Source organism: Corvus moneduloides, chromosome 12 (genome assembly GCF_009650955.1).
Source record: "Corvus moneduloides isolate bCorMon1 chromosome 12, bCorMon1.pri, whole genome shotgun sequence".
Classification (NCBI taxonomy): Eukaryota; Metazoa; Chordata; class Aves; order Passeriformes; family Corvidae; genus Corvus; species Corvus moneduloides.
The window spans coordinates 21,087,748-21,100,865 of record NC_045487.1 but is presented as its reverse complement, the minus strand read 5'-3'; the positions used below and the strand labels follow the sequence as shown (position 1 = coordinate 21,100,865).

The window sequence follows — 13,118 nt, the reverse complement described above, 5'->3', positions numbered from 1 at the left end:
ATCCCACCAGGGTTCAGCCTCTCCTGACCAGCTTCCCCAGTTGTTAGCAGGACATCCTGTGGTCTGGAATATCCCTCTGGCCAGTCTGGGTCGGCTGTCCTGGACATGATCCCTCCAGGCTCTTTGTCACCTCCTCGACAGCAGAGTATGGGACATGGAGTGGCCTCTAGGACCCTGCAGAGTCCTTGAGGAGGGCAAGCCCTGCTTAGCAACAACCAAACTATCCACCCGTGATCCAGAGCATTCCCATCCTGCATCCAAACGCAGCGCTGTGCCAGTTCCTGGGAAGAAAGGAATCCCACTCAAATCCAGAACAGTGGGAACACTCAGTTCTCTGGGAAAATCCAAATTTATTTAACACACATGCTCCTAAGGAGATCTGACCGCCATGGGTAAACACTTTCCTGGAAGTCAGAAGCCATGTCAGGGGAGCTTCCTGAAGATGGAGGAACCTCCTTGGTTTCATGTGGATCATGTCCGCTGCAAAGCACGGAGTGTTCCCTCCTTGGAACAGCCAGAGTGCCATGGGAGCTCTGGGCTGACAATTAGTAGCTCCAAGACTCTTGCTACTGGGACACTTGTCTCTGGAAAAATCATCTTGCACTGGGCTGACCTCTGCATTTACTTCCAGGACTTTCCTGGCCATCTGCATCCTCAGCCACAAGCAGGTTCTGCAGATCGACGTGGCTCTGGGGGAGCAGGGACTCCTGTCTGGGGGAAAAGAAAACAAAGACAACTTGTAAGAAGAGAACCTGGAGCTTCTAGTTAGAAGAGAAAGGACTATTCCATAGAGGCAGGGCCGATGGAGGAAACTTTCTAAACTGGAACAAGCAGCAGAAGCACAGTAGTTTTGCAGAAGAAATTCCCCTCCCAGCACTTGGCTTAGGGAAAAAGCCTGATGTTTCTATGAGAGACTTGTTCATGTCTAGTTTTGGGTAGCAGACATCTGAACATTTAGACTGTTGGCTGTCCAGGCTCACGCTATTCGAACCTGAAACTATTCTAAAAGCTAGAGATGCTTGGAAGAAATGTTTCTGCTCACACCACGACTGGGGACCGTGCATCATTCATACCTTGCACCTGTCCAAAGGCCTTCCTCCGTCTGCGCTCCGGCAGCTCTCACGGAGGCTCTGGCAGTGTACTAGTTTGAAAACAAACTAGTGGGAGACACCAAGTCAGAATAACAATTTAATGGGGAAAGAAAAGGAAAAAAAGTAAAGGCAGAAAACACTGGGTTAAACTGACAGAGTCAGGATACAACCTGACACCCTGTTAATCAGGATGGTGGTAGCAGTGCGGTAGAATGGTGGCTGCAGTCCTTTGAAAGTGGTGATCCTGTAGAAAGGGTCTGCTCTTCCTCAGAAGGTCCAGTGGTGGCTATGTAGCTCCTGTCCTCTGGAAATCCAGTGGAAAGGTTGTCTCTGCTGTTCAGAATCTCAGATTATATCTAGGATGGAATGCTTTGGTTCCTCCCTCTGGGTGGAGCATCTCACAGTGGGATGATGAGTCATGAGGCCAGGTGTTGATGTGCCATTAACAGAAAGATAGTCCGGGGGGAGGAGGCAAGGAAACACTGCCCCACATGGTTTCAACAGCTCATGAGGATGGTAATAGAATACACGGCAACCCAGGACATAATCCACCCCTTATTCTGTTACCATCTGTATCATCCCAAATCAATACCTTCCTTAAACTCTACACACACACACACACATACATATATACAATGAAACCCTACATACAGTTCTCACTTAAGATTAGGTCTCCTTGTGGTACACAACAGCTTTCCCCATCTTTCTGCATTACCCACCAAGTGTAACCAGGTCCTTGAGCAAAGACAATCCCACAGATGGGTGTGCCTTTGCCTGAGGTGGAATTAATCCAAACAGTCTTTCCTAAAATACCTCTCATGCATACCACAGGGACTCTATCTCCATCCACTGTGTGCAAGGGTTCAGACTCGGCGGGACCAGCTCGATTGATGGACCCTCGGGTACTGACCTTCCAAGTGGCCTTTGCTAAGTTCACTTCCCAATTTTTGAAGGTCCCCCCACCAAGTGCCTTCAGGGTGGTTTTAAGTAGTCCATTGCAGCATTCAACTTTCCTGGCAGCTTGTGCATGGTAAGGGATATGATATATCCATTCAATACCGTGTTCTCTGGCCCAGGTGTTTATGAGGCTGTTCTTAAAATAAGTCCCATTGTTTGACTCGAGCCTCTCAGGGGTGCCATGTCTCCATTCTCCACTGGACTTACGCACTGGCTGTTGAAAGGTGAGCGGGCCTTGCTGACCATCCCTTGGCTCTCCAGTTTACGAATCATCTCATGGACGGGAACCACAGAGTCTCTGTCGGTGCGGTATTGTCGACGGTGCACTGTTGCTCTGGTGATTGGCACCTGTTGTTCTTCAACTCTCAGCAGTCCCACGGCAGAGGGGTCATCTGAGAGGCCAGGCAAGGTACCCAGTTGTCTCCACAGCAGCTATTCCAAGAGCCCAACAATGTCCTTTTGGGTCTTTGAGATATCCATTTCTGAGATAGTCTATGCCGAGGATGCATGGGGCCTGTGGGAGTGTGTTTTGCTTTGGTTCAGTCCGGGTCTCCCCTCGAGTTTTGTACCTTTGTATCTACCCAGTTTGTATCCTCCCAGTTTTCTGCCAGTTACCCCATTTCCCACCTTTGTCTCCTCCCTGGCCCTTGCCAATCATGCTGGCACCCCTCCCAGGCTTCTAGAAAGTTCTGGCAGGGGCATCATGTGATTGGCTAGGGAAAAAAGATCCCTCCCTTCCTCTCCCATGGTTGGTTCCCTGATACGCTTTTCACCCTGTTCACCACACCCTTCCCTTCTCCGATTGGTTCCCTCCCATGTTACCACCCACCCATAAATCCTCCTGCAGATGCCTTCGGAGCTCGCTCAGAGCTGGGTGTTCCTGGAAGGTGGGACCTCGTCTCCGAGGGCTCAATAAACTTCCAGATTTAACCCAGATCTGAGTCTGCCTCCTCCCTCCACCGCTTGCCTCCATCGCCGCGGTCCTGTGGAAGGACCCACGAGCCAGACCTCTGGTCTCCCGGAGTCCGGAGGCTGGCCCCCGCAGCCGACTGCGTCCGGAGCTGACCGGGCTGAGTGGGATCCACTCCAAGGGGACGCAGAGGCAGCTTGGCGCCCATCGCGGGGCCCCCGCCTCCATCGGACCCCGCGGAAAGGACTGGTCGGCTCTCTGAGCCTGTCCTTGGGACGTCAAGCTACCCCAGTTGTAGCACGCTCCGTTTTAGGGAGCTGTGCTCCTGGGGGAGAGGACGGTAGCTCCACCTGCGCCAGCGGAGTCGTCCTCGGTGGAGGATTGGTCGTCTGGAGCCCGCCTGGACACTGAGGGGTAAGTATTTTCCCCCGGGGGGGGGAATCTACTTCAAAGCCGGTAAAGGCTTTTTGGGACTTACGGTCCCTGGCTCCTGAGGAGCCGCTAGGCTGCGCAGCCCCAGGGCGAGTGTGTCACTTGCCTCCGGTTGGGATTTAGTGTCCAGGGTTTATTCTTTCAGCTTCAGACGTTGTGCTGTGGATATGGGCGCTAAACTGTCCACAGCACAGAAGGGGGTATATATCCAAGTTGTGGGACTCCTAGAGGGTGGGGGGAAATGTTTTTCTAAGGGGTGTTTAAAAAGGTTTGTTCGCTGGCTGTTCTTGCACTTCCCTCACTGCTCCCAACATTCGGTTTTAAGCGTTCCCTTTTGGAACGCCGTGGGAGCAAAATTGGCAGAATCACAATTGGCAAAAGAGAAGGATTTAGATAAGTTTTCTTTATTATATTTACAAATTCGGTCTGCTTTAAACAAAAAAAGGGAGAGGGAAGGACAGCCAACCCCGGGTTCCCCAGTTGCTACCCCTAAGTCTTCTCCTAAGCCCGTGTCCCCTAAACCGGGCATCCTGAAGAGAGCAAACCGCGACGCTGCGCAGGGTTGCTATCGACTCCCTGGCTCTCCTCGGGATTCCCGGTCCCCCCCGCCTGGACAGTCCTGGCCAGACTGCCTGGGGCTCACCCCGTTCCCCGACTTCCCCAGTTCTAAGACCCCGAGTTCGCTTTAGCTTCACCGAAGATTTAGAAAATGGCTTCCCTACCCAAGGAGGACAAGATGGCGGGCGCCGCATGGCAGAGACCCCCTCTTGCCCCCCCTCTCCTTCCCCATCCTGAAACCCTTTCCTCCCACTTTCTAACCCCTCCCATCCCAACTCCTCCCTGTACCCTGACCCCTCCTACTCCCAAGTTGGGTCCGCCCTTGCTACTCCTCCCACCCCACTTCGGTGTATGCCCCCTTGCTCCGCCCCGGGGGGTTGTCGTAGGTCCATGTCCGGTCGCCACCCACTTCCCGCTTCCGGTTCCCACGCCCCTACCTCCGGTTCCCACGGCTGGCCCTCCGGTTCCCATGGTGAGTGGCTGGAAGGGGGGGGCCTGAGGACCGGAACCCGGAACTGGACCCCATCCCTTCAGTCGCTCCGGTTATTTATCAGAGGTCCCGGAGAGGGGGAATGACCCATGCCAGTTGGGAACCCCTCTCCCATCAAACAGTTAAGGAGCTCTGCAAAGCGCAGAAGGAGTTTGGGAGGGAGAGCAAATATTTTCGCGGCCTTTTACAGGCAAATCTCTCCGGAGCGGTAACGACGCCTTTTGATCTGCGTCAACTTTTCTCATGCTTACTTTCCTCGGCAGAGTTTCTGCTCTGGAAATTGGCATGGGAAAGGGAGCTCCGCCGACTCCTTCCAGTGCTATTGCAGGGATCCGATACGGCCGTTGATGCCGATAATCAGGCATTGACAATGGACCATCTGAGCGGCGAGGGGGAATGGGCTTTGGTGCCGAAGCAGGCCCAGGGTTTGCCTTTAGAGGTGCTGCAGCGGGTCAAGGAACTAGCCGGTAAGGCATTCCTTGACCTGAGGCCGGACGCGCCTGTGGAGAGCTACTCGCGGGTCCGACAGCAGCCCACGGAATCATTCCTCAGATTTGTAGAGAGACTAACCCGAGCCGTAGAGTTGCAGGTCAGGCAGCCGGCGGCCAGAGAGGAGGTCATCGTGGAGATGGCAATGGCCAACGCGAACCCCCAATGTAAAGCAGCCATCCTGAGCCTTCCTCTGGACCCTCCGCCAACAATACAAGCCATGCTAGAAGTCTGCGCTGCGAAAGCGCCGCACCTGCAACCTGCCGGCTCGGACAAGCAAAGACCCCGAGGAATGGCTTCTGTGAGAGCAGCTACACCACGCCCTGCTGCGGACCAGAGGAGAACCACAGGCCAAGGCGTCCGACCTCCATCGAAGAACGCCCGGAGGCAGCCACAACAGCAGACCCGGAACACCTGCTTCCTCTGCAACCAGCCTGGACACTGGACCAAAGACTGCCCGCTCAAGCGGGAATTCCATCAGTTTAAGAAGGAGCAGGGGTTGGGGGGACTCGTAAACGAGTCTCAAAAAAACTGAGTGGGGAGCGCGCGCCCGCCCCGCGTGAAGCTGAAAAAGGGACGGGACGCGAGGGGGAGGAGGGGCTGGGGAGGGGGCAGGGTGTGATAAAACAAATCTACCGGATGTGACAATTTAGCCTGACTTGACTTCTTTCTCCGACAACTCTTTCAGGTTGCAGCTGTTGACACCGCTCCTCCTGAAGGACAGCGAGTGGCACGCCGCACCGGTGAGCACCGGTGGTGAGCTGGGGGCGAGAGACCAGAGCCCAGACAGGTATGTCATCGTCGGAGATGTTAACTGCACACCACCAGAGATCGAAGTCGCTCCGGGGCTAATGACATCTAGTCCCGAAGGACCCGTTCTCTGGCTGCGCTGTGTCCGTCCACCTCTGTTCCTGCCCAGAGGGCAGATGGTCGCCCAGGCTATCCCTGCAGGAGGGCCACACCCAATAGTGTGTGCCACCCATGTAATAGGAACAGGGAAGCCGAGGGTGGACTGCAAAATCAACAGAGGGGAAGAAGTCCTTCACCTCAAGGGGCTTCTGGACACAGGGGCGGATGTGACGATCATTCCCACACGGGAATGGCTGGCACATTGGGAACTGCAGAACGTGGCAGGGCACGTACAAGGTGTTGGGGGCATACAATTGGCAAAACAATCTAGAAGCATCGTACAAATTAAGGGGCCGAGCGGACAATTGGCCAACATACGTCCGTTCGTACTTGATTACAAGGAACCCCTCTTGGGGAGGGATCTTATGCAGCAGTGGGGAGTCACTATTGACATTCCCGACCCCCCACAGAATTTTTCCGCAGCGGTCACTGAGGAGCGCCCTACCCAGAAATTGACTTGGAAAACGGACTGCCCAGTTTGGGTAGAACAGTGGCCGCTCTACGGCGAGAAATTGGAGGCGCTCGAGAAGCTCGTGGAGGAGCAGCTTAAGAAGGGGAATATAGTGGAGACCAACAGCCCTTGGAATTCCCTTGTCTTTGTAATTAAAAAACCTAACAAAGACAAATGGCGGCTCCTCCAGGACCTTCGCCAAATTAATAATGAGATTGAGGACACGGGCTCTCTCCAACCAGGGATGCCGTCCCCGACGATGCTTCCCCAAAACTGGAATTTGGCCGTAATTGATATTAAGGATTGTTTCTTCCAAATTCCTCTACACCCTGACGATGCCCCACGTTTTGCCTTCTCGGTTCCGGTCATCAACCGAGGAGCCCCAAGAAAGAGATACCATTGGAAGGTGCTGCCACAGGGCATGAAGAACAGCCCGACCATCTGCCAATGGTATGTCTCTTGCTTGCTTGCCCCAGTACGCGCAGCCGCAAAGGAGGCCATCATCCTTCATTACATGGATGATGTCCTCGTGTGTGCCCCTGATGATGACATGCTGGCGAATGTGCTTGACCTGACAATCGGAGCATTGGTTGCTGCAGGGTTCGAGCTCCAGCAAGATAAAATTCAAAGGATGCCACCTTGGAAATACCTGGGCCTTGAAATTACCAAGCGGACCATTGTGCCACAAAAATTGGCAATCCAAACAAATATAAAGACATTGGCGGATGTCCACAAACTGTGTGGATCTTTAAACCGGGTAAGGCCGTGGCTGGGTCTGTCTAATGAAGACCTAGCCCCCCTTTTCGATTTGTTGAAAGGGGGAGAGGAGCTTAGTTCTCCCCGGACGCTTACCCCAGAGGCACAGACAGCCTTGGAGAAGGTGCAACACCTGATGTCCACCAGGCAGGCAAGCAGGTACAGGCCTGACTTGCCATTTAGATTCATCATCCTGGGCAATCTGCCGCACCTACACGGGGTCGTCTTCCAATGGGAAGACAACAGGAAGAGCAAGAAGGACCAGGACCGGGGGGACCCCCTCCTGATAATAGAGTGGGTCTTCCTCAGTCATAACAGGTCCAAGAGGATGACGCGGCCACAAGAGCTGATGGCTGAACTGATCCGGAAAGCTAGAGTCCGGATCAGGGAATTATCGGGATGTGACTTTGACTGCATCCACGTACCCATCAGGATGCAGATGGGCCAAATTACTAAAGCAATGTTGGAGAGCCTGCTTCAGGATTGTGAAGCCTTGCAATTTGCTCTGGAGGGTTACACAGGGCAAATTTCTTTACATAGGCCGGCCCACAAAATTTTTAATTCGGAAATTCAATTTGAGTTGAGTACAAAGAGTGTTCGGAGTAAGGAACCTTTAAAGGCCTTGACCGTTTTCACTGACGCGTCTGGGGCTTCTCACAAGTCTGTCATGACTTGGAAAAACCCCCAGACTCAGCGGTGGGAGGCGGATATTAAAGAGGTGGAAGGATCACCTCAAGTCGCTGAGTTAGACGCAGTCGTCAGGGCTTTTGAAAGGTTTCCCGAACCCCTAAATTTAGTTACCGACTCCGCGTATGTTGCAGGAGTAGTCTCCAGAGCCGAGTATGCCATCTTGCAAGAGGTCTCCAACACAGCTTTATATGAGTTGCTCTCAAAATTGGTCAATCTAGTCTCCCACCGAGAGCAACCCTATTACGTGATGCACGTCAGGTCACACACGGACCTGCCCGGGTTCATCGCGGAGGGCAACAGGAGGGCAGATGCCCTCGCTGCGCCAGCCATGACGGCCCCGCTCCCGGATATATTTGAGCAGGCCAAAATCAGCCATCGGCAGTTTCATCAAAGCGCCCCTGCCCTGGTCTGGCAGTTCAACCTGAAGCATGACCAGGCCAGGGCGATTGTGGCCACAAGTCCAGAATGTCATCAGTTAGCTCTTCCCGCCATTGGCACTGGCGTTAATCCCCGTGGACTCAACAGTTGCGAGGTGTGGCAGATGGACGTGACGCATGTCGTTTCATTCGGCAGGATGAAGTATGTACATGTGTCAGTGAACACCTTCTCCGGAGCCGTCTTTGCTTCTGCCCACGCAGGAGAAAAGGTTAGCGATGTCAGAAGGCACTTAGTGCAGGCATTCGCTACCCTGGGCATCCCCAAGGTCATTAAAACAGACAATGGCCCTGCATATTCCTCCAAGGAGTTCAGGGGCTTCCTGCAGCAATGGGGAATAGAACATAAAACGGGCATCCCCTATTCCCCAACAGGCCAAGCCATCGTGGAAAGGGCTCATCAAAACATCAAAAGGATGTTACAGCGTCAAAGGTCCCCAGAAAAACTAGACTCCCTGGTTGCCAGGCTCTCAAGGGCACTGTGCCTTTGAGAACCTGAACCCACCGACTGTGCGGCACTTTGGAGGGTCTCGGCAGCTGCAAATGAAGGAGAAGTCTCCGGTGTGGATCAAAGACCCGGAGACTCGGGAGATACAGGGCCCCCATAAGTTAATCACGTGGGGGAAGGGATATACTTGCGTATCCACCCCCAAGGGCCCTAGGTGGATCCCATCGAGATGGGTGAAACCGTGTGTCTCCCGTCCCGCCGGAAAAGGAAGTCAAGCAACCCCTAAGACCGGGGTAGGCTGACCCCATGCCCTCTGGACCCCAACTTTACCCCAGATAGGTCCTTGTTTTAATAATGTTCTCTCTAAGTTTGTTTTAGTTGGAGACACCGGAGATGGATCCTGCACCATCCGCCCGAGCCATCACCAGAAGCCTGCAGCTGGTCATCATCTTGCAGCTGCTTCCCTGGCCTGTATCGCTGTGGATCGTTCCCCAGCCGGCAGCAAACGTATGGTCGGTCCTGGCACGGACCATGGGCCAGGACCACATATGTTTGTCCACAGCCGCGGCCCAAAACCCGATGGCTACATGTCTGGTAGGGATCCCTCTTGGGCAAGAGGAGCTTACATCTCTCCTTGAAAAGCTCAAAGCCACGCAGGCTCTGACGACGCCCGCAAGTAAGGCTACTGTCGCTAAGCCACCTGTCAACCTGCACCGTCCCCGGGTACCCTATCGGAGACGGCCTCCTTTCAGCTGGCACCGCAGGGGGAAACGCAACACCGATAACCCCCTGGAAAAGTGGCTGCCCCTGCTCCCGAAGACTAGTAGTGAGCCCCAAGAGCTGGATCTCTTGGGATCCTCTCCGGCTCACTACTGTGTCCAATTTCAATTCGGGTTGTCCCCGGATCGGGAGGCTTTTAAAAACATAGCCCCGAACCGTCGTGACTATGGGGCAGACAAATGGTGCCTGGCCGTCAGCGGGGTGACCACCGACAACCCACATAGGTCACACCCAAAAGGGTTACCCCGAGGACTATTCCTCATCTGCGGTGACAGGGCGTGGGTAGGCATCCCTTCTCGCCTGTTAGGAGGCCCTTGTACCATTGGCCGCTTGACGCTGTTGACGCCCAGCCAAACTCCAGTGCATGATTGGGAAAGGAAAAGAAACAGGACTTCCGAATTGGCAATTCGAAAACGTGAACTTTCAAATCTGGACCAAAATTGTGACTCGGAAGTTGTTCATTGGGCCAGACCAAAAGGGGTTGCAATCACCACATTATTGCCGTGGGTGGCTGCAGCCAAAGCGTTAGGGGCATTAGGTCATTTGGAATGTTGGGTCGTCAAACAAGCGAACCTTACTTCAAGTGCCCTGAGTGAACTCCTAAAAGACGAGGAAATAACCAGACAAGCCACCTTATAAAACAGGGCCACTATCGACTTCCTACTCCTCCTCCATGACCACCGGTGTGAGGAGTTTGAAGGGCTGTGCTGCCTAAACTTGTCATCTAGAGCGGAGAACATCCACAAGACTCTCGACAAGATGCAGGCCATGGTATCGCAGATCCAACGTGAGACGGGTGACTGGCTCGGCAGCATCCTCAACGGATGGGGACTATCAGGATGGGCAGTGTCTGTTCTCCAGACCGGACTGCTTTTGTTTTTCGTCCTTTTGGTTACCCTGATTATGTTCGGACTTCTCAGAAGACTGCTGTTTAAATTGATTGCGAGCTCCCCCTCCCCCGTGGACATTGGCCAGGCCAAAGCTCTCCCGGAATCAGAGCACGAGCCCATGGCCCCAGAGTCGCAGTGGTTTGGGGACTTATATCCAGACTCTGAATATTGTCCCCAACCCGAATTTGAGTCATCATAAAAAACAAAAAAGGGGGAGATGTGGGAGTGTGTTTTGCTTTGGTTCAGTCCGGGTCTCCCCTCGAGTTTTGTACCTTTGTATCTACCCAGTTTGTATCCTCCCAATTTTCTGCCAATTACCCCATTTCCCACCTTTGTCTCCTCCCTGGCCCTTGCCAATCGTGCTGGCACCCCTCCCAGGCTTCTAGAAAGTTCTGGCAGGGGCATCATGTGATTGGCTAAGGGAAAAAGATCCCTCCCTTCCTCTCCCATGGTTGGTTCCCTGATACGCCTTTCACCCTGTTCACCACACCTTTCCCTTCTCCGATTGGTTCCCTCCCATGTTACCACCCACCCATAAATCCTCCTGCAGATGCCTTCGGAGCTCGCTCAGAGCTGGGTGTTCCTGGGAGGTGGGACCTCGTCTCCGAGGGCTCAATAAACTTCCAGATTTAACCCAGATCTGAGTCTGCCTCCTCCCTCCACCGCTTGCCTCCATCGCCACGGTCCTGTGGAAGGACCCACGAGCCAGACCTCTGGTCTCCCGGAGTCCGGAGGCTGGCCCCCGCAGCCGACTGCGTCCGGAGCTGACCGGGCTGAGTGGGATCCACTCCAAGGGGACGCAGAGGCAGCTTGGCGCCCATCGCGGGGCCCCCGCCTCTGTCGGACCCCACGGAACGGACTGATCGGCTCTCTGAGCCTGTCCTTGGGACGTCAAGCTATGGGCTTGTTTCTGCCACTCGTTCTCAGTTAAACTCACTTCAGCTACCAGTACAGTCAGCTGCTGTTGGGGTCCCTCCCCTGCCATGTAGCCCTGGGAGAGGGGCCCTGAGGGGACAGACACGGGGTTTCCCTGCCCCTGCTCAGCCTCGTTCCCGTTGGTTGGTTTGTGTTTCCCTGCGCGGGCAAAGGACCCTTGGTCCCGTGACTGTTAACAGTTCCTGGGCAGAGCTCCGGCCATGCGGCTGGAGAAATAAACATCTCTCTGAAACAGCTATCAAGAATCTGTCTGTCCATATATACTTCGTTGCCACGGGACTCCTGGTTTGATATATGCGTGTTGTAGTATCCCCACTGCAACATAATGGTGGAGAATTGTGAGCAGAACGATCCCCGATCCCTAAGCGACTGATTTGTGTGAGTAAACCCTGGAAACTTTGGATTCCTCTTCTTGGTTTTGCTTTGCTATTCCATATCTAAACTATGGAGGAACCGTGGGAAGACTCTTGGCTCTCAGAGCCGCATATGGACATTTATCGTAAACTTGAAAAGATTCTTGAACAACGATTTGTAAATTTTAGCTTGATTCAAGCTCAAAAAGAACTGAAACACTTCCTGGCATGGTTGTTTAAGAACTTTTTCTATGTTTCTTGGGATTTAATTCTTACCAAGGGCTTTTGGAAAACCGTTTGGACACAGTTAATACTGGAGTCAAAATATATGCCGATGAAAGAATATTTTCGTGAATATTATTTAGTTACCGAGACTGTTGAGCAATGTCAGCTGTGTCCTGGCGAAGGGAAGCCTGGCGCAGGGACCGTGCGGCCCAGGCCACGTGCACCGAGCGCTCTGCGAGCAGCAGCGAGGCAGTTCCCGCGTGTGGGCGGAGCCAAGCGAGCCGCAGTGTCGGTGGCGGAGCGAGGCGCGGCGGGACCCGGTGGTGCCCGCCCGGCCCCGCGCAGTGCGTGGTGGAGCGAGCCCCGTGAACGCCCGGCCGAGTGGGGCGGCGCGCGGGCGGCGGCTGGCGGCGGCGGCGGTGGAACGGAGCCGCGCCCAGCTGAGACGCGCGCTGGAGCAGGGCGCGGGGGGGTCATCGCTCGGGGGCCCGGCCGAGACGTGGGTACAGCGCCTGGAAGCGGCAGCGAAGCTGCGACCAGAGGAGGCGACGCACGGAGAACTGAGCGGCGCGGCCCGGCCCGGCCCGCGCAGCCCCGAACGCGACCCCGGGAAGAGTGCACAGGCACCAGCAGCTCCAACAATTCCAACACGGGAGCGACCGAAGGAGAGAGCAAAGACGCAGCGAGACAGAAAACAGCAGCCACTCGGAAAAAGGAAAAGATCATAGTAACTAAGATCTTAGGGATAGTAAAATGGTATAATGTTAAGCAAAATTATGGTTTTATAACAAGGTGTGACAACCAGCAAGACATATTCGTGCATAGAACTGCTATTAAAAAGAATAACCCTGAAAAATGCATCCCAAGCTTGGGAGATGGAGAGGTGGTGGAATTTAAAATTGTGCTAGGGAGAAAAGGGTTACAAGCATCGCAGGTCACTGGGCCTGATGGTGTTCCTGTAAAAGGCAGTATATATGCAAAAAATCGTAGTCATGTTAGACAATATCTCCATTGTAAACCCCCCCTACAGTCTCCCTTTCCTAATCCCACCTTTCCCTTTTACCCTATGTCCTATTACCCCCAGTGTATTCCTAATCCGTTTTTTCATCCATGGTTTCCCTCACAAAACCATGCTTTTGCCAATTGTTTCCCCAAAAATCCCTTTCCAATGCCGAGTGGGGGATGAAAAGGGGAAGAAGTTAAACCCTCTCCTGCCTCAGTTTCCCCACAAAGCATGCTCAGAGATTTCTGTCTCCCTTCTGTCAGCCCTAAGATGTTCCAGAGAATCTGTTTGGACATTTAAAGACTCAGGAGGGTGG

At 53.9% G+C, this 13,118-nt stretch overlaps 1 protein-coding gene and 1 long non-coding RNA gene across 2 annotated transcripts; one reads left to right on the top strand and one right to left on the bottom strand.

Moving 5' to 3' along the window:
• Nucleotides 1-333: 333 nt before the first annotated feature.
• Nucleotides 334-1,121, bottom strand: LOC116449919. Its single transcript, XR_004242589.1, has 2 exons — nt 1,074-1,121; nt 334-711 (listed from the first exon to the last, which is right to left on the bottom strand). It is a non-coding gene; the product is annotated as an uncharacterized LOC116449919 (long non-coding RNA).
• A 2,876-nt stretch (nt 1,122-3,997) lies between these two features.
• Nucleotides 3,998-9,721, top strand: LOC116449911 (endogenous retrovirus group K member 5 Gag polyprotein-like). Its single transcript, XM_032121874.1, has 2 exons — nt 3,998-5,717; nt 8,984-9,721. Exon 1 carries the CDS (start codon nt 4,521-4,523, stop codon nt 5,460-5,462), a length of 942 nt encoding a protein of 313 aa, XP_031977765.1. The 5' UTR covers nt 3,998-4,520; the 3' UTR covers nt 5,463-5,717; nt 8,984-9,721.
• Nucleotides 9,722-13,118: the final 3,397 nt, after the last annotated feature.